The sequence below is a fragment of the Amphiura filiformis genome, unplaced genomic scaffold, assembly GCF_039555335.1.
Source record: "Amphiura filiformis unplaced genomic scaffold, Afil_fr2py scaffold_52, whole genome shotgun sequence".
Lineage (NCBI taxonomy): Eukaryota > Metazoa > Echinodermata > Ophiuroidea > Amphilepidida > Amphiuridae > Amphiura > Amphiura filiformis.
In genome coordinates this window covers 170,163-194,016 of record NW_027305516.1, presented here as the reverse complement: position 1 = coordinate 194,016, position 23,854 = coordinate 170,163, and the positions used below count along the sequence as shown (strand labels likewise).

Genomic DNA, 23,854 nt, shown 5'->3' with positions numbered 1-23,854 from the left:
ACAATTTAAACACTTTTTTAAACAATCACTGATTTAAATCAACTTTTTCATTTTTTACCATTTTTGATTAAAAAAATTATGTATAGTTTCTTTCTTAAATTGACTGGCTTACTTCATTCCTAATATTTCTACAACTTTTGGATACAATTAAAATACCTCTATGATGTCACTTTATCTATTGCTAAAAATTCATCTTCAAGGTGCAAAATTCAACAGAATTTTTTCTCATGATTTTACCCAATTTTTTCTTTGAAATTTTCATGTGTAAATATTTATAATATGTTTTGATTTTTTCTGTAAATACCTGGTAGGATTGTGCATAATTATGACTAGCATTATACTGGTACTCTTTTGACTTTATCATGGGGTATAGCAGTTCTTGGAATAAAAATAAATCACAAAAATCGATTTAAATTACAAAAATCTGATTTAAATTTTTTTTAATCTGATTTATTTTGATTTTTTTGAAGAAAAAAATCAACAACCCTGCTTGGAACACTTGGTACACGTTTGCAACTTTGCACCTATGTAAAAAACTCAAAATTGTGAATTTTAAAACAAGTGGAATGGTTAAAAATCAGCAAAGGGCAAAAATGTACGCACATGAAAATAACCACTAAGAATCTCTAAGGAAAATAGTTAACAAAATCAGGACTTAAATTGATATCGGTTACCATGGAAACTGCAAACAGTATTTTTACAACATTGTAAAATTCAAGTCAAAGAAACCATTTTATAGAATGACCTTTGTAGAAAACCACAGGGATGTCTGCATTGGTTACCATGGTGACTATAGAGTAGATTCATAGAAGATGGAATCTTTGGATTAGTACTCAAAGATGAAATAGATTCATAGTATAACAAAGGTCCTCATTGAAATTAATTTACAGCTATTTTTTTTACCGTTGCTAACCAATTGTGTGAAGGATGTCATCATTGTAATCAACACACCCATCATCATGATAGATGACCATTATCATAACTATAATCATCAGTTATCATCATTATCCATTATAATTATGATATGGGGGGCATGCGCATATTTTGGGGGGCTTTAGGGGCGCCAGCCCCCCAGGGTAAAAGCAGGGGGCGGCAAAAACAAAGGGGCGGAAGAAGAAGGGTGCAAAAAGAGGCGTCGGAAGAAGAAGGCGGCAAAAAGAGGCGGCGGAAGAAGGGGTGGCAAAAAGAATTAGTAGAAAAAAAAGGGCGGAAAAATTTTGAAAAAGTATAAAATGTTTTAAAAATGGTACTATTCAACAAAATGTGTTACTTTTTTTTTTTTCGCTCTTCACTTTTTCAAACAACGGGAAAAAAATTGGGTCAATCTTTACGGGCTGTTGAGGAAGGGGCGGCAAAATTTAATTTTCTTCAACCCCCCGGGTAGGAGCGGCCACGGTAAGCCACTAGGGGGGTTGGTGTACAAATGACCATACAGGGACATGACATGCCACAAACATCCATGGGTAGCATTTTTGGCCTTATGGTATAAGTGACCCCTTTTTCCAGACCAATATCAGGGTGGTCTTTTTTTTTCTAAATGCCCCCCAATCCCACCCCGCCGTTTTTTTTTTTGGTTGGTTGAAAATAGCCCACTTTTACCTCACTGTTGCCAAAATGTTTGTAATTTCCTCAAAATTTGGGGAAAAGTTACAAAAACTAAGACAATGTATGATTTGGCCAAAAATTAACTATATTGACATATTGTTAGTCCAAATTTCTTGATTTAAAATTGGTATATTGATGGATTCACTTTCGACCATAGTCATTGTAATCTCAGTGCCACCCCAACCTATACCAAATTTAAGTACCCCCCTGAGCATAGTCAGTATAATCTGTATCATCATCACCATAAATCATAATCATCAAGTACCATGTAGTTTGCAGCACTTGGAGTGCATCAGAGCCCCCCATCGATCATGAAAATTTAGAAAATCCCACAGGAAAATTGACTAGACAATAGCCTGTGCCCCCCCAATAGCCCCCACCCCCAAAAAAAAAATTAGATGTGGTGGCCATCTACCATGGTCAGTACCCGGGGGGGGGGGGGTACTCAGTACAAATGACCATACAGGGATGTGCTGCAAATATGGGTAGCATTTTCAGCCTTCTGGTAAATCAATGACCCCTTTTTCAAAGCCTATTTTGGTATATGAATGGGTCCTTTTTTCAATATTTTCTCAATTTTTTCGGAAAACAGCCCAATTTTTCCTTAATCTAGCCAAAATTTTCCCAAAATTTTGGGAAAATTTGTAAAAACTAAGGCAATTTTGGTTAAATTCGGCCGAAAATTTTGACTTTTGGTATATCAATGGGTCCAAATTTCTTGAAAAATTGGTATATTTATGGGTCCACTTCCAAAATCTCAGCTGCACGTCCCTACCAAAACCAAACTTGAGTACCCCCCTAGGTCAGTAGGCCTACCTCCCCAATTGGATGATTCAAGCTATGCCACTGGTAAGTGGTAGAGTTTGTCTCTGCTCTCCAATACCCACCCTCCTTCCAATCTCTTTCTACCTTAGGCAAAAACAACCATTACCACCCCAAATTTCCCCCCCACCCCCACCCAGAAACGATGCTGGTGCTGCAAAAAAGGCCTATAATCTCCACCCATCCTAAAATAGCTGTCATTGTGGTGTAGACAATGTTTGCAATCAATAATATCTGTGATTGAAACGGATACAAACACAAGATTGCAGATAAATCAATACAAAACTTGTGTACGGTACTCCTACAATAGTCATGCATACACGACTAGAGAAGACATTTTACCTTTCCCAGAATCCTTTGCAAGAAAGTTGCAACATGATGCATCACCTTTCATTTTTATAGCAAAGGACACTCTTATTAACTTGTACAGGTTTTGTTTGTTTTCATGTTAGGCCCAAGAAAAAAAATTGTTTGTTTGTCCACATCCGACCGACTGTGTACACTGGTCCCGACCGTGTCTTTTTTTTTTTTTTTTTTTAATTTGCATTGAATGTGCTAGTAAAACAGCGGTTAGTATAAATTTAAAGAAAGAAAATGTAAAGAAAATGAACAGTTTAACATGCAGAACCATCTCAAGAGTTAAACCAGTAAAGTGCTGTGTGTTTTGACTTATTTTACCAGTCTTCAAATTGTCAGTTTCAAGTGCAATATCTGTAAAAAAAAAAAAAAAATCCGCCTACCGACCCAACTGTTTCATAAGCCTCTATGGACAAACAAACCTGTTTTTTTTTTTGGCCTTAAGAACAGACTGGGCTAGATAGTTATGAATTTAAACATATTTTGCAAGATCTGGATGTGCTCTGTTCATTGAGGTACTTTTTGCCACTACCTGTATCGATCGACCCATGTTGCACATCGACCCATAGTTTTGATATTGATGTCAGGCTACACATATGTATTTAGGATATAATATATACAGGGGTGAACATAACTGGTAGGCTACCTTAATTCGTTTGTGGACAGTAGATTGCAAATCAGTACAGAATATCAAAATGAAAGAAATGCATTGTGGGAAGCTGAAGTGTAAGATATCTTCTCTGTTTCATGATATAGCCTGGATGCAAAGAAGATATCTTACCCTTCCCAGAATCCTTTGCAACATGATGCATCACCTTGTTACACCATGACAATTCTATTAGTACAGGTTCCCTAAAGTTGTTTTCAAAGCATGGGTCGATATTCCACAAACATGACAAATAAACATATTTTGCAAGATCTAGGGCCTACGTGTGCTCTGTATTCATTGAGCATGTTGAGGTACTTTTGTCCATGCTATTGACTCATGTTGCACTAGATAGCAAATCAGTACAGAAAAATTGAAATGGAAGAAATGCATTGTGGGAAGTGTAAGGCATCTTCTGTTTCAAGACTGTTTATAATATAGCCTGGATTAATACTATCAAAACACTCAAATTTACAGATTATAATAAAAAATAAAGAAACAAGTTACAACAACAAAAATCTTGAAGATGCATGGTTGGTTACTATTTACACAAATTAATCATTTAATTTACAAATAAGTTTACATTTATTGAATTTGATTTGATTTACTGAAACATCAAGTTCATAAAGAGCTCTGAAAAAAACTGATTTTAAATTAGCTCTGCATGTTATAAAAACAATTTTTAATTATTTTATGATATTTTGGTGGGAAAAGTGCTTGTGTGATGCTGTACTTATTTTTCTTTTTTCAGAAAAGACGGAAGCTAAGCAGTTATTGCAGTATCGTGTACGGTACCCAGTTGTTTATTTCTTTCTTTCTTTTTTTTTTGTAAAATTGTGTGTGTGTGTGTGGGGGGGGGTGTTTGTTTTTTGGTTACTATTATTATTAAACCATAGGCCTTCAATGATTTTGAAGGCCTAAAACCTAGTACATGTAACAACAGCTAGCACAGTGGCAAAGTTCATTGTCTGGAGGCTAGCCCAGCTACTGAATTTGTCCTATTTTTGTAGGTTAATAAGAATAAGCTAGAGAACGGGTCATATCGGGGGTCATACATGTATATCTAATCTTAATACAATTTGTTACTACATGTAGTTTATTTGGATTGATTCCTTTTTACCCACTCGCGACACATCAAGTACCCCCAGTATCTGTGTAAAGGGGGTGGGGGTAGTAGTTTTGATTTATTGAATTACAGCTTACCTGGAGTCTGTTCCTCTATGTGTTTATTGTCCTGTACATCATTTGTATCAGTTTTATCTTTGATCGTATTGCCTTGATCTTCAACTGGTTTTGTTGTCTCAAGCGTTCCTGTTGTACTCGAAGCACACCCCATCTTGTCTTGTCTTGTCTTGTCTCGGTTGCGTCAACAAGTTCTGTCTTTGGTGAGGATCACTAGTAATAGTATAGTGGTAGTCTCCAAAATAATTGGGATGTCGATGATTGAGATGAGTGTCTGATGAGGCTACAGGAACTGAGCTTGAAGTCTTTGGTCAGAATCACTTGAATAGCAGGCTTTAATTCATGCAATTTTAGTCGCAATATCTTAAAATATTCATGCAGATATTCAGCTCCGTGATATCCCAATACGTGCAATCTTGACACACACTAAACCATGAAGTTGGCAACGGAAACGATACAGAATCTGGTCCAAGGTTGAGTATCCAGACAGCCTTATAAAACGCAAATGAAACCAGGTTTCCGGTATAATTCCTATCTCATTTGCCAAGTTAAACCGGATGATTCGCGTTGCTTCCGATTATTATCTCTATATAAAATCAGATTTTATATATCACTATTTACACGGCTTCACGATACATTGCTACGGTAGCAACGCTATACACACAGTGTGAGAGTATTACCATTTACCAATGTGCTCTCTCCATCAGCGATGAACTTCCATTGCTATATATGCAGTGTTGCCAAACCTGTTTAGCCCAAATCGACAAAAATCCGCCCAAGTTTTTTGAACTTTGAATGGGATAATCCCAATCCCCGGGTCCCAATCCTTTACTCAAAACACCGGTAACACCCAGTATAAGCTAGTATAGTACCCGACCGGCGAGGGTTAAGGTTAGGGAGGGAAGCAATTTTTGGCAAGCCGACTGGGGGGTCAAGCTATTGGGGGTAGGGTAGAGCAGCACAGTAAACTCACTTCAGAAGAACCAAAGAAAAACCAAACCGCCCTTTTCAGGGCTACGTAGGGCCTACCTTTTAGCTCCTTTTATCCCAAAAAGAGAAAATGACTTTTGTTGTAAAAATAAAAGCAAGAAATCAGAAAGTAAGAAATATAATAAAACAAAAAAACATAAATAACCAAGAGAAAAGTAATTGCAAGTATAGCAAGAGAAGTCCCATCCCACATCCATTTTGCCGACAATTTAATAACACCATAGACCACAATCCATTATAGCCCATAGGCCCGCCGGTAAAGCCTATTCCCAAAATAGAGTTTTTTATTTTATAAAGTTATCATCATTGAGGAATGCTTGATATTCATGCATGGTACGTGTACTCCTTTTCAATCTTTGAAGTAGCCAAACCTCCTCCGTGGACAGAGTGAAAAACGGGTACATTTCTTTAAAAGAGCATGGTATCTTCATAAGTTATGAGCCGATTTAAATATTTCTTTCAGTTTATTAAGGGATGGGGTATGAACGTTTGGACAGTATATTTATTGTGGGACATTAGAGCTCAGACATATCGAATTGTATTCTGAATGCGAAGAATGTCCTTCTGATATCAAATAATTTTTTGAAATTCGCAATGTAATTCACATTTTATGGCAAATGATTAAAATTGATATTTTTGATATTTAACAGTACTCGAAGTAAACTTTATAAATCTGATGATTTATATTTGAAGTGTATGTAGGTGGGATGGATGAAAATTTTGACCTTTCGTATTGAAGATATGGATTTTTTTCCCAAAAACACAAAAAGGAAATTAGGTCTTTTTTGGGAAAAAAATCCATACCTTCAATATGAAAGGTCAAAATTTTCAATTGATCGTCGGCTTTTCCTCCCAGCTACATACACTTTAAGAATATATCATTAAATTTATAAAATTTACTTCGAGGACTGTTATATATCAAAAATGTGAAAATTATCAAATTTTAATAATTTGTCATAAAATTTGTATTATATCGTGAATTTCAAAAAATGAAAATTATTTGATATCAGAAAGACATTCTTCGTATTCAGAATGCAATTCGATATGTCTGATGTGCTCTCATGTCCCACAAAAAATACGGTCGAAACGTCAAAACGCTCCGATCCAGATCCCTTATAAGCTAACAAATAAAGGTTTCTTTACATGTGCGTATTTTTTTGGGGGAACTTTGGGGCATAGCCCCCCCCGGATAAAAAGTAGGGGGGAAAGAAGGGGCGGCGTAAGCACCTGTAAAATGTAACTTGAAAAAATTGGTGAACATTTTAGCCCCCCGGCTGCCCAAAATACCCCTTACACATGCCAAATATTTGAGATCCTAATTTGTAAACCTTCTAGATATAGGCCTATTCATATTGCGAAAATTTGCACATATCGTTTCCGTACAAGCCTTTTTAGCATGTTTAGAGCGTTTTATTCAAAAGGCGCCCCATGAATGTGCGTCAAAAATCACTAGCCCCAACCTCTCAGCTTGCCAAAATTGATTGTCCCTCCCCCCCCCCTGCCCCCCCCCCTCCATTTTACTTTTACCCTCCTACAGGGCTCATAATCATTGCACAGCCCTTTATTTAAGGGGCTGTGCAATAATTATGTGTACCCTCGGGGTGGTGAATTCTCAAGTGGTCTGCCAAAAATCGCTTGCCCCACCCCATTGGCCCGTGACAAAAATCTTTGCCCCCCCCCATTTCGACGTGCCAGAAAACCTTTGCCTCCCCCCCTTTTTTGACATGCCAACAAATTTTTCCCCCTCCCCCCTTTACACACTAAGATATTGGGGAATCCGAATTTAAAGGAAATTTTGCATATTTGAACGTGTTCCTAATGTTTTCCTACACCTTTTTAGGGTGTGATATAGAAACGGTGCCCAAAATATCTGTGCCAAAAATTGCTTGCCCCCCCCTTTTTTTTTCGACCTGCCAAAATGCCCCCCCTTTTGACTTGTACACATAATTAATGCACCACCCCTAATGATGTATGTGATGATGTCAAAAAAAATCCTCAACTTACATTTGACCTAATTGGGCTAGCAAGTGGCGCGTATGGCAACTGTGTTGTAAGTCGCGTGGCCGTGGTGGCGATAGTACACCAAAACCGACTGGCGTTGTTGTTGCCAATAGCGACCAAATTATCCTGTGACGATGTCTGTGGTATAAAATTGGTGTAATGGTAACATTGCGGGTAACATTGGTATAAACATGAGAAAGTAAACAGAAACCTCCATCTACTAAAAAACAACATTCAAACCGTAAGCGGCGCCAAAGTTGAAAAATGCTTTCGAAGTATTCTAATCTTGGTCCCATTTAGGAAAGTAACTTTTGTAAGAGACACAGGCCTCATGCATCTAGGCCTATTTATGTTGGATTTTATGTTTTTCGCAGTTAAGGGGGTACTACACCCCTGGCCAATTTTGTGCCTATAAATTGTTTGCATTTTTCTAAAAAATTATAGTGCATTGGTGACAAGTAAGATATGTATATTACAGGGGCAAGGACTGCAACTACTGCACTGAAAATTCAGCAACTCAAAGCAAGTAGTTATTGATTTATTGATCAAATATTGGTTTTCCCTCATTTTTGACTGTAACTCCACAACTGTTGTCTGGGCTGAAATAAAATTTCCAGTGCAGTAATCGTAGTCCTTGCCCCTATAATATACATATCTTACTTATCATCAATGCTCTATAATTTTTGAGAAAAATGCAAAAATAGGCACAAAATTGGGCAGGGGTGTATTTAAGTGTTCTCGGAAAAGCATTGCGTGACCATAAAGATATCATGACAACATTTTAAAATTGAATTCTTAAAGTCCATAATTGTCATTCTATTGGTATGTAGGCTCAAGCCCGTAACCAGATGAGCCCAAGTGTGTGAAAATATTGGATCCAAAACATAATAATAATGATAAAATTGGATTATTTATGCCCAATATTTATTGGTCTTGTTATGAGTTTTAAAATATTGGACTAATAACTACGGCTCGTCCAATATTTTCAAACTCATAGCTCGACCAATAAACATGGGTTCACAATTGATCCAATTTTATATCATTATTGGATCAAAAAGGCATTAAAACGACGCACTCCCGCACCCCCTGGCTACGGGCCTGTGTAGGCTACGTGTAATTCATGCACAGATGTTTCGGAACCGGCACCACAATAATTCATTTTTTTAGGGGGTAGGTACTCTAGCCCCCCCCCCCACCCAGCATCTTGCGAATGGTAGTGAGCTTTGCAAAATATGCATTGATCGTTTCATTGCGAGTGTGTAGAAGAATTCAAATATCACAGATATACTTTTGTAGGTCCGTCATGTGGTTCTTTAGTTATGTTGTAAAGAGGGCTGACACAACAACACTTTTGTATAACGTATATAACTCATTAACAACAATAAATTAAGTTTTCGAAGTACAGGGTGTCCCAGAAAAAATTACCGAGCAAATGAATTTGGACGTAAGTCGAGAAATAGACATCAGAATCCAAAAATCTAAACATCAGCGTGTAGCCCATCTAATTCTGCATCTTATACGTTAATCTTACTAGAATCAGTTGACTGATCGTGAAGAAATGAGCGATTACATAACGAATGCATCAATTCACTTCATTCCAAGTTTGAAAGAAAGACCATTCAACACAATGCACACAAGTGGTTAATTGTCAATGAGTTTCATATTTTGTTCTAGGAAATCCTTTTTGTTCTTTTTTAAACAACCTGTATTTTGCAAAACATTTATATTGAAATTGAAATTGAAAGCTTACATATAAGATGATGCTCGGTACTGGTAAATATATCTTTTGGTTAATGTTGATATTAATGTTGCATAAAGAATAATTGCATAAAGAATATTCCAGCTGGCTTAGAAAAATTCTTATACACTTTAATGTTTTTGGAAATTATATTTCCAAGAAATTGTAATGCAAAGTTTAAATCTTTAAAAACTTCAACATTTGTGTTACATGGCATCCAAAATCACACGTAAAGCTGTAAGCACTTGATCATTGTTATTCTTGGCTCAAATGTTCTTTGGAAAGTTAATTGCAGAAATCAAAGTTTTCTCGGACAAACTGTTATTTATCTTCAGTGAAAGCATAAATGACATAACAACGTCCGATTATAAAATAGATAGTGTGGTTTGGACTAAATTTAATGAGATACACAAACTTTAGGAAGCGATGAGCGAGTATGAAAAAAGCGCCTGTTGATCAAACTTGGAATGAACAGAATTGATGCACGCATTATGTAATCGTTCATTTCCTCGCAACCAGTCAACCGAATCAAATAAAATTTTTGTATGTGATGCACAACAAAATAAGGTATGTGATACATTTTAAAATATTTGATTCTGATATCCATTTCTCGACTTACGTTCAATTTTATTTGCTCGGTAATTTTTTATGGGACACCCTGTATATTATTTGTAGAATGAAATTTTGCAAAACATCAGTGTTAAGTTTTAATAATATATTGATTTAGATAATGAAAATCTATTTTTTTTTTGTTGTTGCTGCTTCGACCAAAAATACCTACAATCTTGGAAATAAGTCTTGGAACGCTTGCATAACGGAAAATTGTCACCCTCTTTCCCCCATGCAATGTTAAGAAATGCCAATGTCTTCAGCGGTTTCCCAATGTGTCCAACATTGATTGATGGGGAGAGGGGAAGGGTAAATCATTGTTGTAGATGTCATGTTTGTTCCCAAGCACAATATACATCATTTCCATGATCATTAGAAAGTCTGCACGGAATTTACGGCAGTGTGCCAAGCGTTCCAAGTACTTATTTCCAAGATTGTAGTCTACCCTTAATAAAACCATTGGGGTTCGATAATGAACCCCACAAACTAACCTTCTAATTAAAATTGTACAGTACAAATTTGATTGTTACCATGGTTACTGGGGTGGGATTTCAAATCCACCTGTTGGTAAGGCTCCCAAATTTAAAACCTAAAATCGCTTGTCTCCCCCCATAAATGCTTGTCCCCGGCCAGTCAAATCTTTGGCTTGCCCCTATAATTCACTGGGGTACACAATCAAGGGCCACTCCTGAAGTGAGAATGAAGAATAATGCACTGATGATTTGTGGAATAGTCCATTCACTGCCAGGTTTGTGAAATCGTCCATGCCAGAGATTGTGGAATAGTCCATTCATGCGCAGCCTTTATGTGAAATACTCCATTCACTGGCAGAGGAGGTTTTAGGACTTATGTGCCCCGGTAAAAGGGACGGCAGAAGATGGAACGGCAAAAAGAATTAAAGAAAAAAGGGTGGACAATTGCCAAAAATTGTTTAACAATTGCAAAACAAATAAATGGATTTTTTTTTTTTTTTTTTTTTGTGGTCTTCACTTTTTCAAACAATCGAAAAACAAAAATTGGGCCAACCTTTTCTGGCTGTTGGAGGGGCGGAAAACTTCACCTTTTTTTCAGACCCCGGGTAGGAGCGACCAGGGTACGCCACTGTATATGAATGCAATGGAGCCAATAACATCAATAAATCGATCTCATTAAATCACGGAAGCATCAACTTGGCTGACCTAAATAATGAAAATAAAGCATAAGCAAGGATACAGATTTGAATTTTTATGGAAAAACTCCATTCATTTATTTCATCTGATCACATTAATTATAACTTAATATTATGTTCCTAGAACAACACAAATCCTATCAAATGACACTAGAATCTCATCCACAAGGGAAAAGTTCCTAAATATCCCTGTACATACATTCATACCTAAATGTATTGGGGTCACAACTCATACTCAAATCTATGAGGTCACATATTGAGCTATCATGTTTAAATGGAGATTATTGGACTTTGCAATTAGATGAGATTATTCTGAATAGATTCCATAATACATTGGAGCGTTGGGAGAAGGTTTAAGGGACCATTCACAAACTCTTGTTAGGGGGGCCTGATGCAAAAAAATTCATCACGAAAATTTTTTTGGGCCTCCCCTTTTGAGATCTCCCCTTTTTGACATGAAAATTATGGGTCAACCCCATAGAAAAGCATATAAACTTTGTGGTCATTTTTTTCAGGGCTCCCCCTTAGGAGGGTCAAAAAATTAAGGGTCCCCCTTTTGCATCAGCCCCCCACAAGTGTTTGTGAATGGTCCCTAAAGGGCATTGGACCTCGAGCTTTGTCTGAAATAGGTAACAAAATTAAGTATTTCTGGTCTCTTCCTAACTGCTAAGTGTGGAGTCGGTGAGAACATCAATTGACGCAATACCTGTACAAAAATAATAGGTTTCTCCAAACAGTTATGGAACATAGAATACCTAAGTCTTGACTCAAGTCTACACCACTTGAATGCAAGATCATTCTGACACTTGGCAAGTCTTGACTCAAGTCTGCATATATCTTGACGCAAGTCCAAACGTTATTTGACACTAAACAGAATAGGCAAGACCCAAATATTATGAATTGGGCTATTCCGTTTGAAATTCACACTCCCCTCTGGGAAATTTAATTAATGTCTTCAGCAGAGGGAGTATGAATTTTGAATTTTGAATATAAAAACCTCAAAATTGATAACCTGCCCTAAAGTGTCTCCTTTTGACTTGACATGACATGTCACAAATGTCAGTATGATAACAGTCATTATGTTTTTAGGGTTATTAGGAGTTAAGAAAACCTAATAATGATAATATTGGATGGCTTATTTCGCATAATACCATAACATATCGGATTCATCATACAAATATCGAACTCGCCCGTTGGCTCGTCCGATATTTTATGACTCATCCGATATGTTATGGTATCATCTCAACCATCCAATATTATATCAATATCTGTGCTGACGAAACTAAGTTGGACATGGATAACTATTGGTAACCAGATTTTCAAAAAAAGGTGTAGCTTTGAGTGATGTGACGCGATTCAATTTTATATCAATATCTATGCTGACCAACAGATCGTGTGAAGAAAATCAATCACATGTTCATTCTAGCATAAGTTGGGGCTATACTGGACTCATTGGAACGTTCTAAACGCTCCGCTTCCCTGACAAGGTCAAATTAATTTATTAGAACAAAGACAATGATAATTTGCATAAAAAATAATAAGTACAGAAAAACACCCAAATGTATTAGGAATACACCTTAATGCATTAGGAATACACCCAAATGCATTAGGAATACACCCAAACGTGTAAGGCATACACCCAAATGTCTCAAAGAAATGTCTCAGAAATACACCCAAATGTATTGCGAATACACCCAAATATATAGATTGATTGTGTGTATCAAGTAAAAGCAATTGTTTTGTCTATAACATAACTATATTGTTGATTACACCAAATAAAATAAGTGTAAAAATGACATAGAATCTAGTGCAGTAAGCATAATACATACATCAATTAGTGCCAAATACAAAATAAATTTGAACATAATTTCAATAATGCCACTGCATATTGAAATAGAATATAGTGCATGAAGGAGTCGCGCAACTCTTTAACCATTTTTGCAATTTTAAAAGTTTAAATAAATACCCTCAAGCTAACACACAACATATATCCGTACACACATTAAATTATGATCAAAAACATACTGGTCTGTAGCGTACACATAGAAATAACACTCCATATAATTTGCTGTGTACAGTTTGTCCACTCTAAAGTCCGAAGTGACAACGCACATGTATACAGCGTGTTAACAGTGCTGCAGGTATGCGTGCCTTCAAAGTCGGCACAATGTGTGCGTCTGTACTTTTGTACTTCAGAGTAGACTGACTGTAGTAATCAGGTCTGGTGGTTCCAGATTTTTGCATAATTTTTTTGAGGCTTAAATTCAAAATAAAATATTTGTTTTAATTTTCTAGTGCACTCAGTATATTACAACTGTTTTCTTCCATTAAATCCCAGGAGACAAAATACACACAAATGTATTAAGAATACATCCAAATGTATTAAGAATACACCCAAATGTATTTGGAATACACCCAAATGTATTAGGACTACACCCAAATGTCTTCAGACTACACCCAAATGTATTAGTAATACACCCAAATGTATTAGGAATACACCCAAATGTATTAGGAATACACCCAAATGTATTAGGAATACACCCAAATGTATTAGGAATACACCCAAATGTATTAGGAATACACCCAAATGTATTAGGAATACACCCAAATGTATTAGGAATACACCCAAATGTATTAGGAATACACCCAAATGTGTTAGGACTACACCCAAATGTATTAGGAATACACCCAAATGTGTTAGGACTACACCCAAATGTCTTAGAAATACACTCAAATGTTAAACATATTCTGTTGCCAAAAGGTGCTGGATTCACTATTTTTTTTTTTTCAACTCCATCTACCCCCCCATGTCAAAAAAGAAATCTACACCATTGTTGGAAGATAATGTGCATTTAATAAATTGGAATGCACACACAAAATACAAGAAAAACCTGCCATTTCAGAATATTTTCACCATAAATCTCTTCCCCTCAATATGTACATTATCACACATGTGTATTATTATAAAATTCTTGTTTTATACAGGTGCATTATGGGAATGGTATTATATTAAGCTATTCCACTTGATATCCATACACCCCCGTGAAGGAATAGGAAATTAATCTACAACACAAGGAGTGTGGATTTCAAATGGATACACCCACTCAGATAGCCCCATTTGAAATTCACACTCCCTGTGTGGATGATTAATTTCATGACTTCCATAGGGGGTGTATGAATTTCAAATGGAATGGCTGTTGTGACATAAATTACATATCCACATCCGGTGGTTGGCATTTTTCTTAAATTGGTCGAAAATACAACTTAACATGTTTACAATAACAACTTTTGGAGTGATTGCCGAATAGGGTGCAACTCTACTAGTCTTATTACAAGACTGCCCTACCCGAACTATAACCTCCGCAAACGAGGACTGTACTAGCATGTTGCACCCTATTCGGTAATTGTCCCAAACTTTTATTCATGTAAATTTGTTCATGGAAAAAAATCAATTGGCAGAGCCATGCTGATATTGTGACCCTTTAATTGGACTATTCCTGTAAAAAACCATACACCCCTATGGAAGACACGACATTAATCTCCCACACAGGGGCATAGATTTCAAATGGAGTCACCCATTTAGGTATCCCCATTTGAAGTTCACACTCTTAAGCAGGTCATGTCTTCCATACAGGGGGTGTATGGATTTAAACTGGAATAGCACATTTAAGCAGTTGTAGATCGATACAAATGACAGTTTTCACATACAAGCATATCTCAAATACACAAATGTATTAAGAATACACCCAAATGTATTAAGAATACACCCAAATGTATTAAGAATACACCCAAATGTATTAAGAACACACCCAAATGTATTAAGAATACACCCAAATGTATTAAGAATACACCCAAATGTATTAGGAATACACCCAAATGTATTAGGAATACACCCAAATGTATTAGGAATACACCCAAATGTATTAGGAATACACCCAAATGTATTAGGAATACACCCAAATGTATTAGGAATACACCCAAATGTATTAGGAATACACCCAAATGTATTAAGAATACACCCAAATGTATTAAGAATACACCCAAATGTATTAAGAATACACCCAAATGTATTAAGAATACACCCAAATGTATTAGGAATACACCCAAATGTATTAGGAATACACCCAAATGTATTAAGAATACACCCAAATGTATTAGGAATACACCCAAATGTATTAAGAATACACCCAAATGTATTAGGAATACACCCAAATGTATTAGGAATACACCCAAATGTATTAAGAATACATCCAAATGTATCAGCAATACACCTAAATGTATTAGGAATACACCCAAATGTATTAAGAATACACCCAAATGTATTAGGAATACACCCAAATGACAACTTTACATCCTCCTCAGCATGTATCTGAAACAGCTCCTCCCAAGTAAGAAACATTTAAAATAGGTACATATTATTGAGCTAAACTATAAAAGACAGTAATTTGTAACTAACTTCACAATTTAAAGCATGATTAATAATAATAATAAAGCCCTGGCAGTGTTGAATTACCTTTTTATTGCTAAATTAGTACAACTAAGTGCTATTCTGTGAGCAGGACTCCATGAAAGCATAATATATAAGTTTATATTAGAAATACACCCAAAGTATTAGAAATACACACAAATGTATTAGGAATACACCAAAATGTATTACCTAGGAATACATCCAAATGTATTAGGAATACACCCAAATGTATTAGGAATACACCCAAATGTATTAGGACTACACACTGATGTATTGTGAATGCACCCAAATGTATAAGGAATACACCCAAATGTATTAGGAATACACCCAAAAGTTCCTGGAGGATGTAAAAAACAACAACAGAGTAATATACAACCTTCAGTTACGTATGAAAGCTCAAATAGACTTCGCTCAAGCCGGGTGGGTCCACTTTGGCCCAGCTACCCTTTTTAATTGGGTGGCAAACTGGGTGGTCAATGTATTTAGAAGGCTGCAGCCAGAGGATTATATATGCTTGGGTAAATAATGTGGTTTGCTGGAGTGATCTTGTGCCCTTATTTAGCATGCAAAGTGATATGGAAAAAATTATATATGGCGAGCGCTTTCTGTTGAGTGAGTGGATTACTGTACACAACAGATTTGCACGCTTACCATTAACTAAAAAGATATAGACTATTCACACACAGGTAAAGTCCCAGCATCACTTGTTAATGGGGACTTTGGCTGTTTGCAGATAGTCTGTATTGCTTTAGTTTATGATGCTAAAGTTTGTTCGGCTTACATAAGGTGGACATTATTAAGCTTTTATTACTGCGCGCATCAATAAAGTCCCCACTTACACTCATGTTAATTCACGTTAAGTGTGCGCCTGTCACATATTACGCAACACAGAACTAGCATAAGCATTGCGTCCAACTGTGTGCATGCCGTTCTATATCAATACGAACAAGCTTATATAAGTCAAAACAATTAAAACATTTTTAGATGAATTAGATGAAACGCGGATTCCGTATTTTCGGCAATTGAAAAATGCGAAATTCTGTGTGAACATAAATCAGGTCTGAAGATAAATTGCTTGCTCTAAGCTGCATAATGGCGAGTGTACAAATAACATAATGAGTTATTCCAGTTGAGATCCATACACCCCCTATAGAAGACATGACCTTAATCTAACACATTTGGGGTGTAGATTCAAATGGAGCCACCACTATCAGGTAACCTGCGAGTGGTGATACCACAGTGGTGATACCACATTGTGATATATTGTTGTACTTAATGCCATTCTGTGTATTCTCATGTATTTTTATTTTCTTTGTACAGCGCATTGGTCCATGGGAAATGCACTTTATAAGTTCTTTAAAATAATAAATAATAATAACCTCATTTGAAATTCACACTCCCTATTAAGGTCATGTCTTCCATAGTGGGTGTGAGAATTTCAATTAAAATAGCCCAGTTAAAACTCTAACACACTAATTCCTCAGTTTTCACAAATGCACTGTGTAGCCATAATTGTGGTATAAGGGTGCATCTCACATATCAAGCACAAAAACTTACATACAATTAGTAAGTAAAGCAATATCTTAAAACACTTAACTTAAATTACCAAATGAAGTAGTCAATAGATAGAGAAATTCTGTTTTGTGTATTTTGATATTCGGCATGATGCAACTTTATTTTTCCAATTTATACCACTTTAAATGAAAAAAGAGATCATTTCAAACACACTAATTATGAGCCCAGAAATTGAGTGTTGATCTGTAATGAGTCTGTTACCATGGTTACAAAAGCTGTTTGGAATCGCCCTGAAGGAAAAATATTCTGATTGTGTCAAAAGACAGTAACATTGTTTTAATATACAACCTTTTCCCATGTGATTCAAATAATAAAGGTAACTTCAACCATAGCAAAAGTATATGTTAGACTCAACTCAGTGGAGGTCACTTCAAATCATTCCTAAGTCATGTCACAAGTAGTAGCCAACAGACAGGTGCATCCTTTTGATATGGATGTGCCCATATTGCTAAAGACTTAATACAAAACAATGTCTAAATTTCCCACTTTGAGTGATTCTGTGTGCGCCCTTAAATACCAGTCACACTCTTTTACCATATTAGGGCACAGTGTATCAACATTAAATAATAAACATTATTAACCTTTGACCTCTACCAATTACATTGGTCTCATCATAATTTGTTATATATCCATATTATTATACACCTAAATTCTTTGTACATCTAGATTGGGACTATTCCAGTTGAAATTCATACACCCCTACGGACAACATAACCATAATATTCCCCACTGGTTACATGAATTGGTGACTGTTTGAAATCTACATCACCTATGTGGAAGATTATGGTCATGTCTTCCATAGGGTGTATGGATTTCAACTGGAATAGCCCATTTATTTTTATACACCTAGATCTTTGCTTATGAACATACAAGGTATATCACGGCTGAAATATACAGTCTTTAATTTATATATATACATGCCTACATGTGTCTAAAGGCAGCCTGTGCGCATACCTATAGGCAGCCTGTAGGCAAAAGGAGTGGTGACTTCAGTGTCTATCCATTCCTGACTAAAAGTAATGCATCGTTGGGCAGGAAAAACTGCTGAGTCATTGGCCCCTGAACATGTTTAAAGCAAAACCTCTTACGTAAAACCTCTTGGTAGTTTTGTTTTAAACATGTTCATAGGCCACAAGTACATAGGAGGGTTTTTCCTGCCCAATGACAAGGTGATATTGAATGTGTAGAAATGTACAAGAAAAACTTTCACTGTGAGTAGGCAGCTGCTGCTCAGTGATTTTTGATGTTTTTTGGCATCTAAATCTGGCCATGCATTCATCAATTTCCCATACATTGATCAGCTGTCAATGGGCTATCTAGTTGAAATATATACACCCACTATGGAAGACATAATTTTAATCTCTTATTTGAAATTAACACTCCTCATGGTCACATCTTCCATAGGGGGTGTATGGATTTCAATTGGAATAGCCCACTGTCATACCAACTTAGCCTCAAAGAAATGATGCAATTTAAGGGGCTATTATATTTCCCATATCCATTGGATCTTCTACACAGGGAGAGTGAATTTCAAATGGGGTTTCCTGAATGGGGTATTCCATTTGAAATCTACACTCCCTGTGGAAGATTCACCCTGATGTGGCAGTGACGTCAACTCGTTGAGGCAACTGTTTCACGCACACATCTACGCGGCATCTTTAAGTGAGTGCGTGTGCACGCCAGTGCTTTAAGCGAACACAAGCGATTTACAGCTGCGCCCATTGAAATACAGCACTGATGTCACTGCCACATCAAGGTGGAAAATAGTATAGCTTTTTTGTAAAATTCCAGCTGAAAATATATTGTTGAAATTGATCAAACAGTAAATTGGCCTAAAATTAGAAAATTTTGTTTGGAATTCCAAAATCACCCGCACCTTCTCCGCTTTTTATGGATAAAAATGCTTGCATCTGGAACATGATAATGCCATCACTATAGTCACATGACATCATCGCTATAATTACATGATGATGTCATCGCTATAATTACATGATGATGTCATCGCTATAATTACATGATGTCATCGCTATAATTAATGTACATGATGATGCCATCACTATAACTGTCCTACGATGTTGAAGGTCGTCCCAGCACGAAGGAAGAACTTTCGTAATATGCCTCTGAGTTCAGGTCGGAGGTCAAACATAAGCATTTCACACATACTATTATAGTAGCTGGCTGCATGAACTTTGAACTGTGGAATAAAAAGGTCAAAGGTCAAATATTAGCATTATACACTTATCAGGCGATGGTGGTCAACATCAATTTAATGCGGCAACAGCCAATATCGTAAGGAAAAACAGACAATGTGACGGCAACACTGCCTGGACGTTGCATTGGATGCAATATTTTCCCAGAGCGAGCCGAGGCACGTTTTTGGTTCTATTTGTCCCGCTACAGAAAAAAGTGCACAAAATATATTTCCCAGTGCAATGTATACATTTTCACATGAAAATAAACACTTTCGGGTTAAAAAATAAATCAGAAATCATTTTTTGCAGATATTGTGTTTTGAACTCGGGACCCTCACTTCAAAGGCGAAGCTGCCGACCACTATGCCCACAAATCAAATAAACATATTTAGCAAGATCTGGATGTGCTCTGTTCATTGGGGTACTTTTTGTTACTATCGACCCATGTAGCACTAGATAGCAAATCAGTAGAGAAAATTGAAATGGAAGAAATGCATTGTGGGAAGTGTCTCTGATACACACCCTTTCATCACTCATTTTGAGTATCTTGGTTAGTAAGAGTACAAGGAGTGACTTCCATGTAGCCCGGTGGCTCTCTGATTCTAACTCTAACCCTAATCCCATTGTTTTGTATACATACCCTTTCATCACTCATTTTGAGTATCTTGGTTAGTAAGAGTACAAGGAGTGACTTCCATGTAGCCCGGTGGCTCTCTGATTCTAACTCTAACCCTAATCCCATTGTTTTGTACACATACCCTTTCATCGCTCATTTTGAGTATCTTGGTTAGTAAGAGTACAAGGAGTGACTTCCATGTAGCCTGGTGGCTCTCTGATTCTAACTCTAACCCTAATCCCATTGTTTTGTATACATACCCTTTCATCACTCATTTTGAGTATCTTAGTTAGTAAGAGTACAAGGAGTGACTTCCATGTAGCCCGGTGGCTCTCTGATTCTAACTCTAACCCTAATCCCATTGTTTTGTATACATACCCTTTCATGACTCATTTTGAGTATCTTGGTTAGTAAGAGTACAAGGAGTGACTTCCATGTAGCCCGGTGGCTCTCTGATTCTAACTCTAACCCTAATCCCATTGTTTTGTATACATACCCTTTCATGACTCATTTTGAGTATCTTGGTTAGTAAGAGTACAAGGAGTGACTTCCATGTAGCCCGGTGGCTCTCTGATTCTAACTCTAACCCTAATCCCATTGTTTTGTATACATACCCTTTCATCACTCATTTTGAGTATCTTAGTTAGTAAGAGTACAAGGAGTGACTTCCATGTAGCCTGGTGGCTCTCTGATTCTAACTCTAACCCTAATCCCATTGTTTTGTATACATACCCTTTCATCGCTCATTTTGAGTATCTTGGTTAGTAAGAGTACAAGGACTGACTTCCATGTAGCCTGGTGGCTCTCTGATTCTAACTCTAACCCTAATCCCATTGTTTTGTACACATACCCTTTCATGACTCATTTTGAGTATCTTGGTTAGTAAGAGTACAAGGAGTGACTTCCATGTAGCCGGTGGCTCTCTGATTCTAACTCTAACCCTAATCCCATTGTTTTGTATACATACCCTTTCATCACTCATTTTGAGTATCTTAGTTAGTAAGAGTACAAGGAGTGACTTCCATATAGCCTGGTGGCTCTCTGATTCTAACTCTAACCCTAATCCCATTGTTTTGTATACATACCCTTTCATGACTCATTTTGAGTATCTTGGTTAGTAAGAGTACAAGGAGTGACTTCCATGTAGCCTGGTGGCTCTCTGATTCTAACTCTAACCCTAATCCCATTGTTTTGTATACATACCCTTTCATCGCTCATTTTGAGTATCTTAGTTAGTAAGAGTACAAGGAGTGACTTCCATGTAGCCGGGTGGCTCTCTGATTCTAACTCTAACCCTAATCCCATTGTTTTGTATACATACCCTTTCATCGCTCATTTTGAGTATCTTAGTTAGTAAGAGTACAAGGAGTGACTTCCATGTAGCCGGTGGCTCTCTGATTCTAACTCTAACCCTAATCCCATTGTTTTGTATACATACCCTTTCATCACTCATTTTGAGTATCTTAGTTAGTAAGAGTACAAGGAGTGACTTCCATGTAGCCCGGTGGCTCTCTGATTCTAACTCTAACCCTAATCCCATTGTTTTGTATACATACCCTTTCATGACTCATTTTGAGTATCTTGGTTAGTAAGAGTACAAGGAGTGACTTCCATGTAGCCTGGTGGCTCTCTGATTCTAACTCTAACCCTAATCCCATTGTTTTGTACACATACCCTTTCATGACTCATTTTGAGTATCTTGGTTAGTAAGAGTACAAGGAGTGACTTCCATGTAGCCGGTGGCTCTCTGATTCTAACTCTAACCCTAATCCCATTGTTTTGTATACATACCCTTTCATCGCTCATTTTGAGTATCTTGGTTAGTAAGAGTACAAGGAGTGACTTCCATGTAGCCCGGTGGCTCTCTGATTCTAACTCTAACCCTAATCCCATTGTTTTGTATACATACCCTTTCATCACTCATTTTGAGTATCTTAGTTAGTAAGAGTACAAGGAGTGACTTCCATGTAGCCTGGTGGCTCTCTGATTCTAACTCTAACCCTAATCCCATTGTTTTGTATACATACCCTTTCATCGCTCATTTTGAGTATCTTGGTTAGTAAGAGTACAAGGAGTGACTTCCATGTAGCCTGGTGGCTCTCTGATTCTAACTCTAACCCTAATCCCATTGTTTTGTACACATACCCTTTCATGACTCATTTTGAGTATCTTGGTTAGTAAGAGTACAAGGAGTGACTTCCATGTAGCCCGGTGGCTCTCTGATTCTAACTCTAACCCTAATCCCATTGTTTTGTATACATACCCTTTCATCACTCATTTTGAGTATCTTAGTTAGTAAGAGTACAAGGAGTGACTTCCATATAGCCTGGTGGCTCTCTGATTCTAACTCTAACCCTAATCCCATTGTTTTGTATACATACCCTTTCATGACTCATTTTGAGTATCTTGGTTAGTAAGAGTACAAGGAGTGACTTCCATGTAGCCTGGTGGCTCTCTGATTCTAACTCTAACCCTAATCCCATTGTTTTGTATACATACCCTTTCATCGCTCATTTTGAGTATCTTAGTTAGTAAGAGTACAAGGAGTGACTTCCATGTAGCCGGTGGCTCTCTGATTCTAACTCTAACCCTAATCCCATTGTTTTGTATACATACCCTTTCATCGCTCATTTTGAGTATCTTAGTTAGTAAGAGTACAAGGAGTGACTTCCATGTAGCCCGGTGGCTCTCTGATTCTAACTCTAACCCTAATCCCATTGTTTTGTATACATACCCTTTCATCACTCATTTTGAGTATCTTAGTTAGTAAGAGTACAAGGAGTGACTTCCATGTAGCCCGGTGGCTCTCTGATTCTAACTCTAACCCTAATCCCATTGTTTTGTATACATACCCTTTCATGACTCATTTTGAGTATCTTGGTTAGTAAGAGTACAAGGAGTGACTTCCATGTAGCCTGGTGGCTCTCTGATTCTAACTCTAACCCTAATCCCATTGTTTTGTACACATACCCTTTCATGACTCATTTTGAGTATCTTGGTTAGTAAGAGTACAAGGAGTGACTTCCATGTAGCCCGGTGGCTCTCTGATTCTAACTCTAACCCTAATCCCATTGTTTTGTATACATACCCTTTCATCGCTCATTTTGAGTATCTTGGTTAGTAAGAGTACAAGGAGTGACTTCCATGTAGCCCGGTGGCTCTCTGATTCTAACTCTAACCCTAATCCCATTGTTTTGTATACACACCCTTTCATCACTCATTTTGAGTATCTTAGTTAGTAAGAGTACAAGGAGTGACTTCCATGTAGCCTGGTGGCTCTCTGATTCTAACTCTAACCCTAATCCCATTGTTTTGTACACATACCCTTTCATGACTCATTTTGAGTATCTTGGTTAGTAAGAGTACAAGGAGTGACTTCCATGTAGCCCGGTGGCTCTCTGATTCTAACTCTAACCCTAATCCCATTGTTTTGTATACATACCCTTTCATGACTCATTTTGAGTATCTTGGTTAGTAAGAGTACAAGGAGTGACTTCCATGTAGCCCGGTGGCTCTCTGATTCTAACTCTAACCCTAATCCCATTGTTTTGTATACATACCCTTTCATGACTCATTTTGAGTATCTTGGTTAGTAAGAGTACAAGGAGTGACTTCCATGTAGCCCGGTGGCTCTCTGATTCTAACTCTAACCCTAATCCCATTGTTTTGTATACATACCCTTTCATGACTCATTTTGAGTATCTTGGTTAGTAAGAGTACAAGGAGTGACTTCCATGTAGCCCGGTGGCTCTCTGATTCTAACTCTAACCCTAATCCCATTGTTTTGTATACATACCCTTTCATGACTCATTTTGAGTATCTTGGTTAGTAAGAGTACAAGGAGTGACTTCCATGTAGCCCGGTGGCTCTCTGATTCTAACTCTA

At 37.1% G+C, this 23,854-nt stretch overlaps 2 protein-coding genes across 2 annotated transcripts in view; both read right to left on the bottom strand.

The window, feature by feature from the left end:
* Window positions 1-5,280, bottom strand: part of LOC140144405 (uncharacterized) — an 86,447-nt gene extending 81,167 nt beyond the window's left edge. The window contains exon 1 of the mRNA XM_072166215.1: window positions 4,634-5,280. Within this exon, the coding sequence (XP_072022316.1) occupies window positions 4,634-4,766 (133 nt within the window). The 5' untranslated portion in view covers window positions 4,767-5,280. The remainder of the gene's footprint in view (window positions 1-4,633) is intronic.
* A 7,040-nt stretch (window positions 5,281-12,320) lies between these two features.
* The window catches only part of LOC140144396 (brefeldin A-inhibited guanine nucleotide-exchange protein 1-like), a 101,229-nt gene continuing 89,695 nt past the window's right edge, over window positions 12,321-23,854 (bottom strand). The window contains exon 40 of the mRNA XM_072166208.1: window positions 12,321-19,355. Within this exon, the coding sequence (XP_072022309.1) occupies window positions 19,218-19,355 (138 nt within the window). The 3' untranslated portion in view covers window positions 12,321-19,217. The remainder of the gene's footprint in view (window positions 19,356-23,854) is intronic.